The sequence below is a fragment of the Habropoda laboriosa genome, unplaced genomic scaffold (genome assembly GCF_001263275.1).
Source record: "Habropoda laboriosa isolate 0110345459 unplaced genomic scaffold, ASM126327v1 scaffold158, whole genome shotgun sequence".
Taxonomy (NCBI): Eukaryota; Metazoa; Arthropoda; class Insecta; order Hymenoptera; family Apidae; genus Habropoda; species Habropoda laboriosa.
This window is the reverse complement of record NW_017100280.1, coordinates 276,510-298,284: the sequence shown is the minus strand read 5'-3', so window position 1 is coordinate 298,284 and position 21,775 is coordinate 276,510. Positions and strand designations below refer to the sequence as shown.

Below are 21,775 nucleotides of genomic sequence, written 5' to 3'. Positions count from 1 at the left end.
CATGTTCGATAAGTATTTTCACTTCAGAAATATTCCACTTATTTATGCTAGTAACATAGTTTTTATATTTCCTTCGTTTAAACGATGCCGATATTTGTATTATAATTTTGATAATATTTTGCATCTTGACTATTAAATCTGTGATTCGACAGAAAATGAAAATGTCCTATAATTTAAGAAGGAATAGGAAAAGTACATATACAGTTTCTGTGTTTTCCTAACATTCGTAAAATTTCATCAATTATTTAAAAGTAATTACATTACGTTTTAATGATTCGACAGAAAATGAAAATGTCCTATAATTTAAGAAGGAATAGGAAAAGTACATATACAGTACATATACAGGGTGTCCCGTAACTCTTCCAACACCCGGAAATGGGTGGTTGCTGGGGTGACTCTAAACAACTTAACCGAGAACCGAGAAGTCATGCGTACGCATTTGTTCACGATCGCGCGCGGATTAGAGTCAACGCTTCCGTGGTTGAGCGCGGGCTCTACGCGCGCTCTGATTGGCCAGTGTTTTTCGTTAATAATTCAAAAACGAAGCTTCAACCGACATTTTGGTAAAGGAAAAAGTTGTTCAGAGTCACCCCAGTAATCCCCCATTTCCGGGTGTTCGCGGAGTTACGGGAGTTACACCAATATTAAATCTGTTACTAATTCTTTATACATTCCAAACTGATGTTGTGGAGACCAATAATAATTTACTTCGTTTCGATTGATTTGAGTGATAAAAATTGTCCTGAAAATTGCTAATTCTTTTCTGAAAATTTTAACGTAACTTTTGACGCATAGTGATCCCAAACTTTTGACCGACAGTGTATGTGTATATCTTCGTAATACAAAGTTGTTAAAAAATATATGTGCACACACGTCCTTTTATTTTCGTCTAATTATCATTTACGAAAGAGAAAACGTTTGTGTTTAGAAACATCGGTAGTTTCACGACGTGTCTTTTTCTCCGTTAGTCAAGAAATAGTATTTAGCTTGATCCAGTTCACTAGACGAACAGTTAGGCTGAAAGTTTGGCGTTGCGTGCTTTCTCGTGAATTCAAAATCGAACAACTTGACAAATAAATAGAACTTGATTAACCCATGCTAATGCAATACCTGACGGCGTTTTATCGAATTATAATACACGCGGTACGTACGTAGGAGCTACCCAAACACAGTTTGTCTCGAACATGATCGTTTGAACTGGCTTTGCTTCTAGCCAACTTGTATCACACGGACGAGAAGAAAGGTAACAATTAATCGAACGATTGAAATCAGTTTACCAAGTAAAATACTTATTTTCTCACTTGGTTTTTCGAAGCTTGTTTTGTTAGCGTGTGGCCACGTTCTTTCAACCCAAAACGTAACCTCACGTTACGTTCCTTTCGAGCGAAAAGAAAATTCGATGTGTTAAAGAGGTATCGGGCGCACGCAATCTCGTCCATGCTTCTCAATATTTTACCGTACTCTTTATTTTTTTAGTTAGCTTCAGTAGCGCTGCTTTTAGTTATCAGACACGGTGACTTGCTTTTCATCTAAAAATTTGTTTAATTGTTTTGTGAACACGGAAACCTTTTTCTCTATGTCAAATCGAATTTCAAGTAAATTACTTTTAATTGTTGAAAAAATAGATTGTTAATAATTAGAAATAATTTAGCTGACAAGGGAACGTGCTGAAGTGATTGTCACCGATATTGATGAAACTTTTGTATATGGTATCTGTTGTAAAGTACAACATTCGTCAAGTTACACTATTCCTCTATGTTTAATATTAGACACATTTTATTTTTGTAATAAACACATTTCTTCAAAATTATTTATTATTGTTGGATTATTACTAATAATAATGCGTCAGCCAGTAAGCAAAAGTGAATTGTGTTATTTACAGGGTGTCCCGTAATTCCTCAAACACCCGGAAATGGGGGGTTCCTGAGGTGACTCTGAACAACTTTTTCCTTCACCAAAATGTTGTTTGAAGCTTCATTTTCGAATTATTAACGAAAAACACTGGCCAATCAGAGCGCGTGTAGAGCCCGCGCTCAACCACGGGAGCGTTGACTCTAATCCGCGCGCGATCGTGAACAAATGCGTACGCGTGACTTCTCGGTTATCGATCGTTGTCAAAAAATTTTCACTTTGCACCGCTATTTTTATAAGACTTAGAGAAATGGTTTTTTGCCGTCATTCCCACGTTTGTATAAATTTTTGAAAAAATTGCAATTAGTCGGAATCGCGCGCGAATGAGCCTCTGTTCTTCGTCCCTGAGCGCGAGCTCCGATTGGCCAGTGTTTTTCGTTAATAATTCAAAAACGAAGCTTCAAGCAACATTTTGGTAAAGGAAAAAGTTGTTCAGAGTCACTCCAGCAACCCCCCATTTCCGGGTGTTCGAGGAGTTACGGGACACTCTGTATATGAGAAACACTGCTAGTGAAAATAATATAATAGACCAGATGTCATCGGACCCATAGGCCTATAACTGTTTATACCTAAGTGACCTGGGTAAAAGGCTGAGGCAGTCCTGCTTTCTTTTTCCCAAGTTTTTCCCTTACGAGTTTTTCACTTTTACTTCGACTGCGATTTTCTAAGCCTAAAGACGTCCTTCCGCGCCAAAGAAATAAAATACGTTTAAGTAAATTCACAGTGAACGCTATTTATTTAACTCATTAATCCAATAATTATATTTCATTTTTCAAATTTATCGTTGAAATGCAAAATTCTTCAATTTACACTATTCCTCTATCTCCAATAATTTTCGAGATATTGGGCTGAATATGTTTACTGTACCCGAACTTGTGACCAATTTTCACCCCTTTACTCTGGACGATTGCCGACAAAAAAAAAGTATCAAATATTTTTTTTGAGAATTGCCAGATACTAAAATTTGATAAAAATCGATGATTATCACTTCCGGATGTTCTCTTGCGAGTATATTTATCTTTGATCGATTATTGTTTTCAAGCGAACTTATGCCAGTAGCTTGAATTGTAGATTAATTAGAGCACAAATTCATTGAAACGAAAAATAATTTCCAACCTTCTCTAGAGTTAACGAAAATCAGCAGAATACGTGAAAAAGATATTCGTACGTTTTAGATAAAAAGTAGTCACGGAGAAACACATCGTTCAGTTAACTATTCTTTATTTTAATATCATTTTAACCTCGTATAATTAGTGCATAGATTAACGCTGTATTTAATTCTATGTTTCTAGTGGTGGGACGAGGTCATGGACATATTTGACGGGGTACGCCATTTTTATATTTAACCATACTTAAGTAAGGACCAGTTCCACACTTCTCCTTCACTCTACTTCTTATTCTCTATTCATTCCCGTTTATTCTCACTATTCTTTCACTCTCTGTACCCTTCACGGTCAACATTTCCATCTGTCATTTGCATCCAACATTCCACGTTCTCGTTTCAAATCTCTTAAATAAGATACCGTATTACTACTTAAATCATACCGATTTTCGAACACGTTTCATTACCTCGATTTAAATTCTCGCAAATATTTCTTTGAAATTAAAGGCAAAATACTATTCTTCCATTTGAAGTTACTCAAGAACACTTCACATACTTTCAACATTTTCCATACGTTTTCGTCACTGTTGTCTACAGTTTCGAATTAACTGACAAAGTAACTAATGGCTCCAAGTAGTCTAACAATTGGCTTCTCGTGTGTCGATCTAATCGAGTCCCTTTGCACCTAGTATATAAAAGCACGCGGGCAACCATGCATGCGAACCTTACTCAAAACTCACCAGGATCCTTCGACCCTGGAGGCAATTTCCGCAAAGGTCGTCGACCGATCTCTGTCGAATTGTCTCCCGTCGAACACCAAAAAACCATCCTCGATAACATATATTTATCGTGATCGATTTCCATGTGTGTGTGCGTGTGCGTGTATTTTGGTGTTTGCGTATCGTATCCTTTCGTGTGCATCTTGGACCGTCCCGGATTACGTACGCGTTTTCTTCCCCTGGTCCTTGGACGATGCCGCTGACGACACCAACGATAATCACGATGACGACGACACCTACAACAACGACGATAACAACGCTAACAACCTGGACAGTGGTTGAACGAGAATGGGCATCGTCAGGGTACGGAGATGGAGGAGCTTCGGGATGCGCAGCTGAGTCATCGTGCTCTAAGCCTCTCTTACCGGCCGGAGAGCAGTCACAATGTAAGGGTATCAGCGGTCAGCAGCTCGAGCACTTTCGAGGTCGTTCCGAAATCTCGTCCAAGCGTGGAGGAGAGCTCCCGTAGCGGTATCCGTGACACGAAACCGCAAACCGGCTCGAAGCAGTGGTCGAGCATGCACCTCCTCGATTACGCGAGGTCCGGGACTCTTGATCGCTCGTCCGAACAACGAACGATCGAGACGACGGCGAGAACTGGCAAGGACGAGCCGAAAGATCGAATCGTGCGACCTCTTGAACGGGCTGCTACCGACTGTGGTTGGCACGCTGGCATGCTGGAAGGAAGATCCAAGAGCTTCGTGCTGCCGGATCGTTGCTTACGCCGATCGAGCTCGCCGATCGGCGACAGATCGACCGCTATCAAATCGACGCTACTACAGACTACCACCGGCGACGAGCAGAATCGTCACCGTCACCACCATCACCATCACCACCACCATCATCATCACCATCACCAACAACGCGTCTCGCCCACTTCTTCTTCTTCTACGTCTTCTTCTATTTCCAGCACCAATCATATTATGCTATCGTCACCATCATCAACAACACCTTCTCTTCTTACCGCCAACGCTCAGACGTCGGCCGCTTCACGGGTTAGAGGCTGCAAACATCATCGACAAGTAGAATGCACGATGACGTCCTCTGTTGCCACGATTCTCTCTCTTTCTCTCTGCTCTTCCGTGTTTTCTGTTACACTGCTATCTCCTAGTTTGCCGCCTGTATTTCCTCTCTTTCTCTCTCTCTCTCTCTGTACGTGTGTGATCGTCCGCTTGCCTGTAAGTACGTACGTTCCGATCATCTTCGTTTTCTTCATCCTTCCTTTGTCTTCCAGCGTGTTATTCTTCCGTTTCGTAAACACGTTGCTCGACTTAGCTGTTCGATGTCCAACGGAATATCCTCTTACCTTTTCTGTGTAACTATCGTTCGCGCATGGATCGCGAAATTGGGTGATGTTGTGGTGGATTTTACCGATTTATAGACAGCTATGAGCGTATTAACACGTTAAGCGCCATGTCAGTCACCGGTGACTGACACCATACTTTCCGTTTGGATCGCGTCAGTCGCCGGTGACTGACAGTATACTTTTCGTTCAGGCCGTGACGATATACAATTTAAAAAATTATATTCTTCTCTTGATAAATTTTAAATAATTTGGAGATCATAAAAGGATGTACCTAAATATTACTTGTTACCAAAAAGCAATTTTAACGAGTATTATTAAAACCATGCAGTTTTATCGCAATCTTACACAGATCTCCGGCCGTCAGCATATCGGTGAAATCGGATATCGCGGGCTAAACTGAAAGGAAGACAAAACAGGCTTGGCGCTTAACGTGTTAACGTTGGCAAACAGTTGTTTCTTACACGAGTAAATTTTTATTTGATACAGTTTTTTCTTTACTTTTCCTTGACTTAGTTCTTTCTCTGAACGTACTTTACGATTTTGTAGCATTTCTGTGCACTGCTAATTGGAACAACTTTTTATAGAAGAAGTTTTTGCTAATGGATTCTACATTACGTTTCCCATGGACTAACTTTCCAGATTGTTTTCAAGTTATTCAGTATTGAATAGAACTTGGATAAGTTATTTTAGTTATCAGTTATTAGTCGAAATTTTCAAGTGCAAACCGTATTTATGTTAAATATTGCTCTTACCTCGATACTGGAAATAGAAAAATTCTTTTTAAAACTTTTCTAATTTGACCGAATTTTTCAAATTTGCAAATTTTACAATTTTACTATTGACGTAATGTTAAAATTATATTTCGCGTAAATACAGAATCTTGAACTGTGTAACAATAGGTGGTCAAAACGTCATCGTTATAAGTTGGAAAGAAACATCAGTTACACGTTTATTACACGTACACATGCTAAACTTTCCAAAAACTTGACATTTTCACACAGATTACGTTTTCATGAACGGTACATTCGATTAGAAATATTTTTCTTTGTGTCCTTGTTTATATTCTATTATTTGCCATAAAATTTTAAACGAGAGACCGTAAATCTTTCATATGAGATTAGTAGCCTTTTTAATCGTTAAATCGATATTTTTAAAACTAACAGTTTAATGTTTCGTCTTCTCGGAAAATTTTTGAAATTTAATACGAATATGAATCCAATAATTAAAAGTCAATTCATTTTTACATAACTTCAATATTGTGGTCAAAATAAAATGCCACGTTTTTTTCTGTTAAGTGACCATCAAATTTCAATATTCAGTGCGATTCTGCATCACAATTATAACAAATTTTATTACATTGAAAACGTAACGAACTCCATTTTATGATTTACATTCTTTCGATTTACTAAAATCTCGTTATTTATGCGATGCATCGAATGCAACAGTACTCTCATTTCTTCGTCCCTTTTCTACTTCAGAAATATCTTACTGATACACTGTTGTATTATGTAGGTCGTCTTGAAAGTTGCCGCAGTTCTAAGCTGTTCACTTTGAAAAAAGATTACTCCATTAAACTTAAACATTTTTATTCAAAATAATGTACCTAAGGGAATGACGCAAAGGGAATCGAACCCGGGACCTCCGGCTTTGCAAGCCGAGGCTTTGCGCGCTACGCCAACCACTCCCTCTGTATTGTCCCTTGTCGGTTTCCTATTTGGACATGGAGGCCTCGATACTACACTCGGCCATTCTAAACTGACATTCGCCCTCGAATGACCTAAGTGCAACACAACCCAACTCAACACTTTTGGGTACACTTCCCCATACAGTGGCACTCTCAGCCGAATCTCTGTTCCTCAACTCTTTTTGGGAGACGTGCAACCCTTTCACATATTTTCATCTCACAGCGCCTGGCTTCGTGCAGCCGTAGATGCCTCCATCCCGGACGAGCCCCCATATGTAGGAACCTAGGGAAAAATATTGAGGGACCCAACGGAATCGAACCCGGGACCTTCGGCTTAGCAAGCCGAGGCTTTGCGCGCTACGCCAACCACTCCCTCTCTATTGTCCCTTGTCGGTTTCCTATTTGGACATGGAGGCCCTTGGGCATGGAGGCCCCGATACTACACTCGGCCATTCTGAACTGACATTCGCCCTCGAATGACCTAAGTTTAACAACTCAATACTTTCGGGCACAGTCCCCCACATAGTGGCACACAGCCGAAACAACGCATTTTTGGGAGACGTGCAACCCTTTCACATATTTTCATCTCACAGCGCCTGGCTTCGGGCAGCCGTAGATGCCTCCATCCCGGACGAGCCCCCATATGTAGGAACCTAGGGAAAAATATTGAGGGACCCAACGGAATCGAACCCGGGACCTTCGCTTAGCAAGCCGAGGCTTTGCGCGCTACGCCAACCACTCCCTCTCTATTGTCCCTTGTCGGTTTCTTATTTGGGTATGGAGGCCCAGATACTACAATAATTTCTATAATGTTCGATATATTTTTGCCAAGGTATTGCAAGAGTATTAATTCTGCGTATATAAAAATCTGAAATTTCTAAGAGAAGGAAACTGCTAAAAGGCGCTTTCATATCTTCCTGGTTCCTAAATCGACTGAAGATAAATCAGGGAAATATGGGAGATACGATAGAATTTCAATATCAAATCGATGCAATTTTTGAACAATTGTGCTTGCTACGTGTTGTCTGGCGTCGTCATGCAAGAGGATATAGCCTTTTTTTTAAATAGGACTTTTGGACTTTTAGAAATTTTTATGGACAACCTCCAATTCGTTACTCTATGACTCTGCAGTGATAGTGATACCCGGTTTTAGTAAACTGTAGTGAATTAATTTCGAAACAAACCACCAAACTGTAAGCACGATTTTTTCAAGTGCAAACTAGGTTTGGATCGAGGAGCTTCATTTGCGTCTTTCTTTCTCTTAGAGACTCGAATTTTCATATACACGGAATTAACGCTCTTCTGATACGTTGGCAAAGGTGTATCGAACATTACAGAAATTATTTGAAATAAAAATGTTTAATTTCAGTGGATTTATGTTTTTTTTCAAAATGAACTGTTTAAAACCACGAGAACTTTCAAGATAATCTAATGGTTGAAGTAGTTTCGTCTCTTTCCGTTTCGCATTATCGCTGGCTATCATCACTATCGATGTCTGTTTTTCAAATGTTTTTCTACTTCTACCTCTTCTGTACTGAATATATTACAGCTTGGAGGCCTCGACTCTATTACCCAAATGGCATTTCATTTGCTTGTTTTTATCCCTCATCGTTAATTTTCGCTTAGCATTAGCCGAATGTCGCATGAGTTGTGTAACTCCTACTCAATGTTATGTGGGCACACTATCGATTATTACGCGGTCTTGTATCCACCTGAGGGCGATGTTCAGTATTTTCTTTATCAATGTCAAATTATCGCGAACTCAAATATATATGTATATCAATCGATAAATACACAAAAAGCATGTTGTATATGTTGTGAATCATTTACGAACTTTTAACAAATGAAATTCAACAAATTCTTTGCTTTTCAGCCGTTCGATCAGCGCAACAATCGTCTAGCGAAACCGTACATGACACAGTAAGTAAATTTATAGTTTAACTGTAACAGACTTTTACGCTTAACCTTTGTGTCAATAATCACAATTTTCGTCTACTTCATCGTCCAGCACCCGGTTATTGACATAAGTGTTAAGTAATGACTATAGAAAAAGGAGACAGTCAAAAATAGTCTTCGAGCTTAAATTTGCATGACATATCCGCCTCGTTTTTAGCCGTAAAATACACCGACGAAGTTTATGTGGAAAGCTGTGAGACACTCTGTATATCTGGGGACTTTGTGTTGTATAGTAAATAAATGTTATAGCGATTTGTAATGTATCTTGTGTTATTATATCAACATAAACAGTTGCCTTTTTCACTGAAAATCGTACAATTTTATTCTCAATTGATTTTCTACGTCATTTCAATTGCAGGCAAATAAAATCTCCTTTGTGACACTTATTTCTGTATTTCATGTTTCTCGTGTTTCAAAAATCACGTTGTTTCGCATGCAGAAAGACAACAAGAACACTCGCTCAGAACTGATATACAGGGTGTCCACCTGGCTATGTCCACTTCAAGTAAAATTCACCATTCTTGAGATATTCGACTTTGTCCACCCTATTACTTTCACTGTGGTCAAATTAGACTATAAAAAGTTGGGCATTCCACTATGCAAAAGGGTCAATTTTCATCAATACCGAATCTTACTAATTCTTTGTAGATTTGAAATTGGCGTTGTGGAGATCAGTAGAAATTTACCTCATTTCGACGGATTGGAATGACAAAAAATTCTTAAACATTGTAAACTCTTTTGTGAAAATTTTTGTGTAACTTGCAATGCACAGTGATTCCAAATTTTTGACCGGTAGTGTAAGGGTTAACGGAGGAAAGGAGTTATCTGTATTAATTTTCCCATGTAATTTCCGAATATAATAACAAAAATATATAATACTACTTAAAAAATGACGTCAATTTTCTATCAAAAAAAACACACTTTCAGTGATTTCCTTTACACCAATAAACTCTTCGCTTGATACCAACGAACTTTCGTTTGAAACATTTTTTTGTCAAAGTATCACAAGGAGCTACAAGACCGATTTATGCCGCACCCTTTACAAAAATTCCAAAGTGTAGTTCTCTACAGTTAAGATTGCATTACAGTTACTCGAACGAACTTTTAAGTTACAACGAATATTTCCAAACAGTTAATCTGTAGAACCGTGAAAATTGTTTCTGCATAGCACTCTCAAAGAGTCCGGTTACGAAAGTGATTCTACCCTGGTGTTCCGTCGTAAGGAAGACATCAGTCCGTTGAATCAATTTGAGCAAAGATTAGCCTACAAAACGGTGCAAAGTGGTGGTGACGTACCCCTTCATGGACTTCGTAAACCAGCTCCAGAACGGCCAAAGGGTGAGTATTCAGAGATACGATAACACATTTTGATTTACAAAGCTATCGCTATATTTTTGCTAGAGCATTGTAATTTGTTATTACATTCTGTGCAAGCTCTTTTTCCTTCTTTTCTCGTTTTTACCGCCTTTTGATGTTACGTAGGCATGTGTGCATATATAATTGTCCGATTGTGTTTGATACTTTTTGAGCACGTTTGTTTAATCACTAATGACAATTACGTTTTACTAAGTCTGTGCACGGTCATTGTGGTGTCACTGAACTTTCGTTTTATCTCGTAGCTTCGATTGAAATTACCACCTTACGCCTCCAAGCATGACGTTCATAATCTTTCCGAATCACCTTGTTTTCTTTTTTAAACGATACAGTCCACGTGTCATCGCAGAAATTCCCGCAGAATCGCTCATTTAGCGAGAACTCTCAATTGTAAATTTGAAATTTTCTTCGTTGATTATCAAACGTACCACGCGTAACGAATTATTAACGCAGAATAAATGATAACGCGGGGATATTTATAGCGCGTAAAAAGTACTTTCCGCGTGCAACTATAGTCGTGAACCATTCGCCGTAAAATTGCAATCAGGGACCAAAAGTAACTATTTTAAAAATTTTTATTTAAAAAATCGTTAGAAACAATTGCTGCTTCGGTTGAAAATAGTGATCGAAAGATTTTAAGGAAATCCCTCAGAATTTAACACGATTGAAAAATTTTTATTGAATATTTTCGTTACAAATAACCTATATAAATGAACAAATCTCTTTTTAGTTATCTATCACCATTATTGACGACGAAAATTTTTTTTGGTTACTGCTAGACATTATCATAAGACAGAAATTGTTACTGTAAATTGTCAACAATAAAATTCTTATTACTGTTTACCAATAATTTGTATAAATCTTGTGGTACTACTTACTGTACGTCGGTTTGGAAAATCTTCGGTAATAAAGTGAAGAAACAAGACGGTTATTAATAATTTTTAAGCAAAAAATTTTTTGTCGTCGATACTGATTACTGTCATTAACCAAAACAAAAATGTTAGTCATTTGTGCTGATTATTCGTGACCAAAACGCGGTTAAATCGAGAAAATAATTGTTACACTATAACTATTTCGTATTAAAGTTACAACAGTTATGGTCTCTGCTCGCAACACCTTACTATCGTCTCGAACGAGTTACATTAATATTATTCCAGGATCGTTTGAAATCACTTTAATATAAACATTACACAAGCACATTTCTACGTTACCAGACGATATAATTGCCGCGTAATATGGTTTAACGTGAGCCCACAATGATTTGAATTTCATTTCGCTTGAATAATGCATCGAATGAAAAGTACAAATCTGTAGCTATACCGTTTTAAGACGTCCAGCTTGAACCCATACTTTCCGCAATTCTTTTCTCTCATGTAGCTCTTTAAGTTACACACCGCACTGCCTCTCCTCGGTATCTATCGATATTGGTGTGCGATTCAATTTTCTCCGTAATACAATGCACCAGCAGTATACCACAGCCGAGAAGACTTTCCGATGTTCACGCTGCGCAGGATTAAAAAAAAACCAACCGAAAAAAAAAAGTAAAAATAAACAAACCTAGCATCACCAGCTTGAAAGACTCTTTTCTTGAAAATTTTTGGTGACAGGGTTCTACGAACGGCACGCATATCGCAAACGAAACACGCGATCAAACCAACCAAATCAACACTTTGTCCACAGACGATACTGGGCTCGAGTATTTTTCGATCTCGCCCACTTTGACGCGGATCCGTGTACACCGAAAACACGGCTTCACTTCTACTACCACGCCTTCTGTCTCATCGTCGACAACTTTACCGCGATACAAAAGATCACCGGTCTGTCGGAACAGAACGACCAAGAAAATGGACGTTCGATCGGCTGTCGTGAGAACAAACACCTCCAGAGGCTATAGTAGTCCACGTAGTAGAACGCTTTCGAGCGCAGTTGCGCTGGAAAGACCACCGTCTCCACCGCGAAGACAGTCTTCCAGAAACAGTAAAACCTTGAAACTGTACACGTCGAGCGTAAAACAACAAACAACAGACAGCGCGTCCTTCAAGTCGAGGCACAAGCAATGTTTCACGGATGACGCGTGCAGCAGCATTAGGTCACTGAGGGAACGATTCTGTAGCAATCTGGACAGACACAGGCCGAGCCGAGAAAGTTTCCAGACCTCGAACGTATTTCGAACATCCTCCAACAGTCTGACCTCGTCTTCGTCGAAAGTTTCCGCCCCGATGTCCGTTACACTGAACAAGAAGAAGTCCGAGACTTGTCTATCGCAAAGTTTACCCGATGCGACTGCGGGAAAAAGTGCGAGTTCGGAGAGAGGCAGAGCTCGGGTCTGCGGAGCTGTTTCTTCAACTTGGAGGGCCGGCTATGAATATTCGATGAAACCGGAGGCGAAACGAGCGGACGATAAATCATTCTCGATCGGGAAGGTGACTTCGAGGTACGCGGTTCATCCCTTGACAAAGTCGAGGGAGGAGTTGTATCCCGCGAACGGAATCTGTCAGTCTGTGTCCTGTGTGAAGAAGACCAGCGTCAGGGGACGGTTAACTAAGAAGGAACAGGAAGAATCTTCCAGAAGACTTGCCAGGTCTTCCGTGGATTTGTCGCTGATCGAGAGTAAAAGACATTTGCAGAAATGCAGAGAAAAGAATGCCAAAGACGTTCAAACCGCGATACCACTTTCGCGAACTGTCGTTAAAAGTCCCATGACGATGTACCCGTCGACTTCAAGTAAAGAAAAACAGAAGACTCCGCAAGATAAGTCTTCGAAGGTAGCGACAACGGTGTCGTCAAAGGGGCAAGATATTTTAAGGAAACCTGCTGATTCAACTTCGGTAACAAAATCGAATGTTTCTTTCGTGACGTCTTCTTCCACGTTTTCTCCATTGATTTTACGTAATACGGTAGACACTGAGAAACCGAGGACAAGAGTGAGACAACCTAACACAATAGGTTACAGCAAGGAGCTAACGTCTTCCTCTGAGGCTATTAGCGAGTCCAGTAAAAAGAAGAGACAGAGACCTCAAACCATCGTCAGACCACGTATACAAAAGCCGGAAACCATACACGTTAATCCTAGTTCAAGCAAGAAGAAAATAGAGGTCAAAAAGAATGTACGGAAGGAAAAGAATGGAGGGACCACGAAGGTGAAAAGACTCGCAAAAGAACAAGGAACTGATTTGGAGATTGAAACTATTAAAGAGGGAAATATTAAAAATGAAGAGCCGAATGTTAGACAGAAAACACCTAAATTAGACGATCAATCGTCCACGTTGACTATAGAAAAAATGAAACAGCATCACGAGGTCACTCGATCAGACACGTTCTTTCAGAATCTCTTCTTGAGATCTATCTGTTCGACTGTTTCAAGCGAAAACGTTCCTTCCAGAGGATTAATTGTCAGCGAACGAGCCAGGATATACCAGGAGAATATCAGAGAGAGCAGTAAATCCGAGCCATCCCTGAAGTCTTTCAGCATCTACTTGGCTCACAAGCGTCCAGTGTCGAATTCAAGGTTCAAAAACTGGGAACTAGAAAACGTTTCTTCTAGAAGTTCGAGTCCTTACGGTGTCAGCTGGCCTGGCAGATCTGTGTTTCAGAAGGTCAGCAAGTTCGACAGTCTTCTGGGCATCGAGGATTTTGGATCGTCGACAACCTTGCGCAATCGAAGCCCAGACTTGACCAGGGAACGCTTGAAAGAGAGAAGCTCAAGCGAGCCGCCGATGAAGACCTTGTCAGAATGTTCAGACTCGAAGCTTTCGCCTCCGCGTTCTTCTCTGACATCCCCGATTAGATCGGCAGCTTGTCGGCGCATACGCACCTTGAAACAAGAGAAATCGAACGGCCTAAACACGATCACCGTGAAAAAAGTTCGAGCTAGAAGTGCTGGCGAAGCGGAACAGCTGCAAGGAACGAGATCACAATTTGGATCGGATTTATCGTTGACTGGAAGCGCTGCTTCCCTTTGCACGTCACCGATCGATCGTGAATATTATCACCAGTACATGTTGGAAATGTTGCACAACAGAAAGAAATCGGACAGGTACAAAGAGTTGCAGGACTTCTACTCGAGTTTGGAAAGATTGGGTGAATTAGAGAGGACATTTTCTTCGAACGACTTGAAACCACGGACGAGGGACAAGGAAATTATAGATTACGACCGTTGGAAGAAGGTGAGGTCGCAAGAGAAGGCTGAGGTTGAATTTAACAGGCTGCAAGGAAAACTGAAGGCTGTTCAGAAGGATAAAGACTTTCTGTTCTCCACCAAAGACATAAACAAGTTGAAGTGGCGCGGTAACTGTGGCTTAAGGTGTAAAGAACGCTCCGTTGAGAATATTATCCAGCATTTCAAGAAACTGGAAACCGAGGAAAGTGAGCTGGAGGCCTCGAGAAGGAGAGAAATTTCGTCGCGGAAAGATACGTACAAACCACTTTGGCGAGGTACGTCGGTGATAAACATGGCAAGTACTATGCAGAGAAAGGCGAACGGTGAGCAAAACGAGAAATCTTTGGACCACTTGGATCATCCGTCGTGGCAAAAGAGCCTTGGTGGCAGTAAAAAATTCTGGAGCAGTTTATCGATCGAACAGGTGACTACTTTGAAGAAACAATTGAACGAAATATACGGCAGCGATAATTTACAAAAGTCCACGCCTTCGACATCTTCGAAGGTAGATACTGAGATTGCCGAAGATCGGCAGGAAAGAATGCCGGAAACTAATAAGCACGATCCCCTATCGAAATACGAAATCGTGGTTATACCTCAAACCGACTCAAGCGATGGCGTTGTAGACGATGGAAAAGGCCTTCACGTACGATGTCACTCGATGATTACGCCGGATACGTCTGCAGGTGAGCAAAAATCGTTCGCAGATCATCCGGAATCGACGTTGAGAAGAAGTGACTCCATCAGTCGAGGGAGAAGTTTAGAAAGAGCTGTAGGTGACAAAACCGCCGCGACATCTCCACCAATGAGCGAAATAGAGAAGAAGAGGATCTCCGTGACACTCGGAAAGGAATTTTTAGACAAAGTTTCGCAGACAAAATTGTCGATGCCACTAGCTCCTAGCGGAACTCACGGTAGCATAGCCGCGGGATCAGCGAAAATGTCGAAAGCAGCACGTGATTTGACCACGCCTAACGGAACAAGCGTATCACCGAGTAGCTGTCATTCTTTAGAAGTGCCATGCTCCGGAGACCTATTGCAGAGGAAAGAAAAAAGCGATTTTTTGTTAGTTCTGACACCGAACAACAAGAGCCCAGTTGACAGACAGCGAGTAGAAACTGCGTTGGAAGAATGGTCGAGGAAACCACCTCTCCTAGCGATATCGCTGTCCGACAATAGTACTCAGACCAACACTATAGGTCTTAATTCAGGCAGCGAAAGGGACAGCACGACAGGAAGTTCTGACACATCTATAAAGACAGTGATTCAGCGAAACATAGAGTCGCAAGATGTTCCAGCGAAGATCGAGTTCTTCGAGAACGTCGACAAGAAAGAAGCTGAAATGGATCGCGGGAAGAAGGAGCAGGTGAAACGGAGGCCAGGAAGACTGTCAACGTCGCAAAGTTTCGCGGATTTGAGGGAACTATTCGGCGAAACAGAGTCGGCGAAGTACGCGACCCTACCTTTGTCAGGGTACAGGACACGTTCGACCTCGCCGAAAGGAGCGGCCAGCAAGAGGAAAGGAAGTAGTCCTGCTCGGGAAGCAGATACCAACACGCGAGACTTGCCCCACGCGTGTTCACGCGACCGTGAACACGTTAGGCCGCATAGCGTCAGTCCATGTCGCGCAACGACGCGATCGAATTCATCCTGCAGTGTAGAAAGTATCTGGCTGCGCAACTCTTCGCCCGACCCGGACAAGTACTGGCGCGCTTACCTGAAACTCGTGAAAAACGGCACGGTGAAACAACTGAGAGCCAGATTCGAGAGCGCGGAAGACCTCCGCGGAGGTAGAGTCAGGGTGGTACCAGCGCCGAAAAGGTTTCAAAGCGATCCAGAGCTGACGCGGAATTTACTGAAGAAAGTCGACGAAGGCAAGCTGAAACCTCACGAGTTCGCGGACGTAGCCTGGTTACGCCGGAAGTACGAACCACGTAGAGGAAGAGCTCGCAGGAGAGGCGAGTCACCGCCGATTCCACGCGTGCCTCTTAAACAGGAGGATCTATCTATGCCGCACATCGACGTGATCAGCAAGACGGTCGAGTTGAAGGACTCGTCTGCTTCCACGTCGAAAGTTACCAATGCCGCGGCCAGGAAGGCGGAAACGAAAGAGCTCGAAGCAAAGAAACCAGTCGGTCGTATGAGGAAGAAGTTCGAGAAATTCGCCACACAGAACACTTCGATACTGGGCAAAATGTTCACTTCGTCGCCGGATGTCCACGAGCTACGAGATATCGCTCCTTACCTAGCTGGTCGTTGGGTGGCACATAGGTATCCCAGTCGACGGGATAACATGCGTTCGTTGTCCTCGCCTCCAGACCTTGCTAGCCGAATCTCTGCCTCGAGTTCCACGAGAATGCAGAGTAACGAGGGTAAAGAAACGATGGGAAAAGTACGAAGCGCTACGTCCAAAGGTCTGTCGTCGATTTTGAAACAATCCGACACTTTTGCCAATCAACTGTTCGATCCGGATAAACATAAACCGAGGTTTAGGTATCAACCCCCACCTCCGCCACCTTCGCCGACCGTACGACGAAAAACCACGTCTTGGTGGTCGCCGATTCCGGTCTACACTGCTCGACCTACCGTCACATTTGAAGGTCTGAATTTTTACAGCTGTTAAAATCGCTCCTATCCTGATTTCGAAGGAAGTACTTTTCGTTAATATAGGTCGGTACTACTAGAATTTACCAGCTACAGACTGCCGTCTAAATACAGTGCCGTGAATTGTTTTATGAAGTACATAATGGAACGGTTCAATTCTTTTATGATGGGTATTGAATCTTAAGGAGCCTCTTTTAAGAATAATTATTTAAATACATGGTGCTTCTATAAATGATTTGGAACGTGGAATTTGTTGACATCGAATCAAATGTCAAGTATGAAATTAAACGTTGAAAATTCGATAACATGGTATAATATAATATTAATGCTATAAGTGGAGTAACACTAAAATTACTCTTTTTCTACAAGACTTGTTACGTTATATTGTCGTAAATTATCGAGATATTAATCAAATGACAAAATATCTAGGAAATACTTGTACAGGGTGTCTCCGAACTGGTGGTACAATCCGAAAAGAGGTGACTTTTCCTTTAAAAAAAAGAATTGAAAATGTAAAGTAACATTTTGCCGTGTGAAATTTCATTTCAGAATAAATCGATGTTGAAAATTCGTCGAATACGTGGGCGTTTGCACTATAAATATCACTGTCTAACAAATATCATTGCAAATTACCTGTTTTGATACTTAGGTTTGTCACATTAGGCAGTGAAGAATGAACAATGAAATGAAAAACTGAAAATAAGAACCAATATCCGTGTTGAATCGGTTGTTGTGGTACAATATTGGGTTGTTGCATATGAAATGGCCGAAATGTTAATAAAACTTTCAACGTATGTAATTTTAGTAAAAATGTAATATTTATTAATCGACGTATGCTGTACGAGATTATTTATGCCCTTCTTAAAAAAAATTAATTTAACAATTTATTTTTGGACAAAATACAATTATTCGCATTATTTACATTCTTTCGATTGACTAAAATCTCATTATTTATGCTGTGCATTGATAGCAATGTTACTTTTATTTCTCCATCCCTTTTCTACTTCAGAAATATCTTATTGATGCACTGTTGTATTAGGTCATCTTGAAAGTTTCCACGATTTTTAGCTATTCATTTTAAAAAAAAGTACCTCCATTAAGGTTAACATTTTTATTTAAAATAATTTCCGTAATACGATTTAAAATAAAATTTTGCCCAAGTAAAAAGTGACCAGTGGAATTTGATTTCTATCTATGGTTCCCTTTCGTACACAATCTGCCATTTAACAATAAAATAGTTCACGAATTTTGGTTAGCTTCGAGTTTTAAAATGTACTTACAATAAGTTAATAAATCTTATTTAGTAGTATATTTAAGGTTAGGTTACTTAGTAGCATATTTAAGGTTAGGTTATTTAGTAGCATATTTTTAAGGTTAGGTTAGGTAACGAAATTCTCAAATCGGCCATTTCATATGCAACAAGTCATATCCAGACTTGATAGATTTTTACTTACAAAGCAACGTCAAGCCTCTTGTGTACCACGATGAGATTACAAGTAAGGAGCAGCTAAAAGAGAAAATTATTCTTGCATTGGATCATTTGAACACAGGGAATATTTAGAAAATATTCACAGTTGTGTAAGTACTCGCGTACTCGGCGAATCGTCAACATTAAAATAAAGTTTCGTATGAAAAAATGTTACCCTACATTTTCGATTTATTCTTTATATTAATATTTATTCTGTATATTAATATTTCCCCCCGAAATGTTCATATACATATACAGATGTAGCAAAAATATTTTTTTAATTCTTAATTTATGTCACACCTATGTAACTTTTTTTAAACTATTTTTTTTAAGTAATTTGTAACGCTCTTAGATACGTCGCTATTTGAATAATTCAACATCGTTCGTGAAGTATTCGAATTTGTTATTTCTACAGTTTCAGTACCCCAAGGAGCGACAATTCGAAAAACCACCATACAAAGACACGATAGAAAAAGTGATAAAATTTTTGCCACCTGTGTATCCTCGTCTCGTTTATTTTGTAACCCAGTGGAAACTTTCTCTGAAAATATAAATTTCTTCGTCGACTATCTCGTTTCTCTTTTAATGCATTATTGGAAAAGTGGTTCACTCCGAGACACCAATATCGATCGATGCCGAACGAGAGTGCGTTCCATTAACTCAAGAAATCGTCGAATGTTCACCGTGAACTGAGATACCGCTGAGTGATTCCCGTTTCGTGATAGTTGTAGTTTACGGCTAATTACTATTTTCCTTTTTTTTTTTTTTTCGGCTCATCTATAGAATACATGAATGCACCCCCGCCGCCGCCAAAATCACAACACTACACAGACGACTATCAAGGTAACGTCGCATGCTAAGCATCTGTTTTATTTCTTTCGAATTATTTTTTCCACTGTTTTTTTTTTTTTTCATTATTACTGCTCCTACTTGCGGCATGTACATTATACACGCGTAGCAATCATACGAAAGAACTTCGTTAATATTTCGACGATTTCCCAAGATGTTACGCGAAATTATCACACAATCGCAGCTTTTGAGTGATCGATGGCTTTTTTCGTTCGTTTGAGTTTGCTCGAATTATTTTCGAGGCGTAGACCTGTTGAAACTAAACAGGGCATGAAACTTGCTCGTTATGCATGACACGAAACGTGACCATTTACGTTAAGGGAAGCGCGCGATTGTTTTGCAACGAATCGAGCACCGACTCGATTATCGAAATAATACGAAAAAGGTTGGTTTAGTGTAAGAGCATTTGCAAACCGCAAGCTGTGTACATGCATGGCTGATGCCAGTTACGAAATATACATTGCAAATAAAGTATAATAATATGAAACGTGCAATTTCAACTTTTAATCGCGAAATATTTGCATCCATATAGGTATTTGAATGAGAATTGCATTATGCATGAATATTAGTTTATGCTAATGTGGTATTTGTTGTAAGGAGAAAAATGCATGTATGTATCGCGCTGTTACGTGAGTTTACTGCGCGCATTTTCCATGTTTATTCACTGGACTTTAATTTTAAAACTTTAGTTTTACACTCCATAGATCCTTTTTCGAATTTATCTTTGCCGAGAAAGAAATTGTTCCGTAACACTTGCTGCACTTCCTAATAACAGTATTTGTTATTAGAATAATTAGACGGAGGATATTTGTATCATTAGTTAGACTTTTTTTTCAATATATTTGAAGAATGTACGATTTGCCACCAGAGCATTTGGTACACAATTTATATCGTAATTTATATAGCAGTTAGGTATATCTTTTTGTTTTAGCGGTGCGAGTGAGTATTACTGTGTGAGATTGTCATTAGCAAAAGGTATCTTAATATAAACCAACATAATCTTAGTATTTCAGTATATACTTTAAACACTTCAGACACAGTTCTTTAAAATGTCGTGTAATTTAGTCAAATTTTTATCTAGTTTAATATACACTCACAATCAGTGAGAAAAGTTTCTCTGAACATGGTTAGAATTTATTTAGCTTTGTATAATTTCGACAGAGAAGGTAGTAAGTAAATCATATTTACGTTATTTTAGTTAGAAACATTACTATTAGTACAAAGGAAAATGATTTACACTCATTTGTTAATAATTAAACTGAGGAAAAAGAATAACGTGACAGAAACGAGATGACAAAAATTTATTTATTTTATTTATTTAATTATTAAGAAATGACTGTAAATTACTTTTCTTTGTATTAAAATAACGTAAATATTATTTATTTACTACTTTATCTGCTAAAATTATACAACGTAAAATAAATTCTAACGAGATGTACGAAGACTTTTTTAACCGAGTGTAAATATTAATTAATTTTTTACAGCAACAGAGAAACACGTTTAAAATATTTTCAACGATTATTAATAAGCACAGATGTGCTAATCTGTATTATCATGACTGTTAGCACTTCCATATATAACATTTATCACTCACAGTGTTTTTTATCTTGATAATGTTTATTTAACGATACACATTGTAGTGCTGCAATTTATTTGCTATAAATATTGAAACCAGATAAATTTATCTTACTGCTCTACCAGTTAGAATGGAACTAATTTTTTCAGGATATTAGTAACTGAATAATGGATAAGGAATATCATTTTTAACGAGCCTTTATTTCTTAGGAAATTAATTTAGGATTTAGTGATTTACGTATCCTTTACAAATAGAACATTGAAAGCTATGTTAGTAATAACAATAGAACTTTGCACACAATATTTTTACGCGTTCACAAAATTAGGAGAAAAATGTTCAGTTCATGTCTTAAGTTAGTTTTATCGAAGTTAAAAATTGTATGCAGAAATTTTGTTTTAATAGTGGATATTTGTGATATTAACAATTATATTAACAATTTTCGTTGTCGTCACAAATTGAAATAGCACATATTTTTCCTTGATGTTAGGATAGCACTTCAAGTATGGATTTAATGTACAAAATTAAGTATACAGTATCAAAAATTTAATGTCTATTCCAAGTAGTTATGATATTTCACTTAACTCGCGACATTTAAATCAATGAATGATATTATGTTTGCTATCAAAAGTATTATATAATTACTATATTTACTTACCAAATATCAGAATTAACATTTGGAAGATTTTCAGATTAAAAATTTGAAAATTGGGAAATTGAATGGTTTAAGAATATAAAAATTGGAAAACTTCATTGAATAATTTGAGAATTGGGAAATTTAATAGTGTAAGAATGTAAAAATCTGAAAACGTCATTGAATAATTTGAAAATTGGGAAATTGAATGGTTTAAGAATGTAATAATTTGAAAACTTCATTGAATAATTTGAGAATTGGGAAATTTAATAGTGTAAAAATGTAAAAATCTGAAAACTCCATTGATTAATTTAAAAATTGGAAAATTGAATAGTTTGAGAATGTAAAAATTTGAAAACTTCATTGAATAATTTAA

General features: G+C 38.9%; 1 protein-coding gene across 1 annotated transcript in view; it reads left to right on the top strand.

Moving 5' to 3' along the window:
• The window catches only part of LOC108573586, a 200,152-nt gene that overhangs the window by 131,924 nt on the left and 46,453 nt on the right, over positions 1-21,775 (top strand). The window contains exons 20-25 of the mRNA XM_017936049.1: positions 3,204-3,236; positions 4,068-4,178; positions 8,656-8,702; positions 9,907-10,076; positions 11,793-16,871; positions 19,127-19,186. Of these exons, the coding sequence (XP_017791538.1) occupies positions 3,204-3,236; positions 4,068-4,178; positions 8,656-8,702; positions 9,907-10,076; positions 11,793-16,871; positions 19,127-19,186 (5,500 nt within the window). The remainder of the gene's footprint in view (positions 1-3,203; positions 3,237-4,067; positions 4,179-8,655; positions 8,703-9,906; positions 10,077-11,792; positions 16,872-19,126; positions 19,187-21,775) is intronic.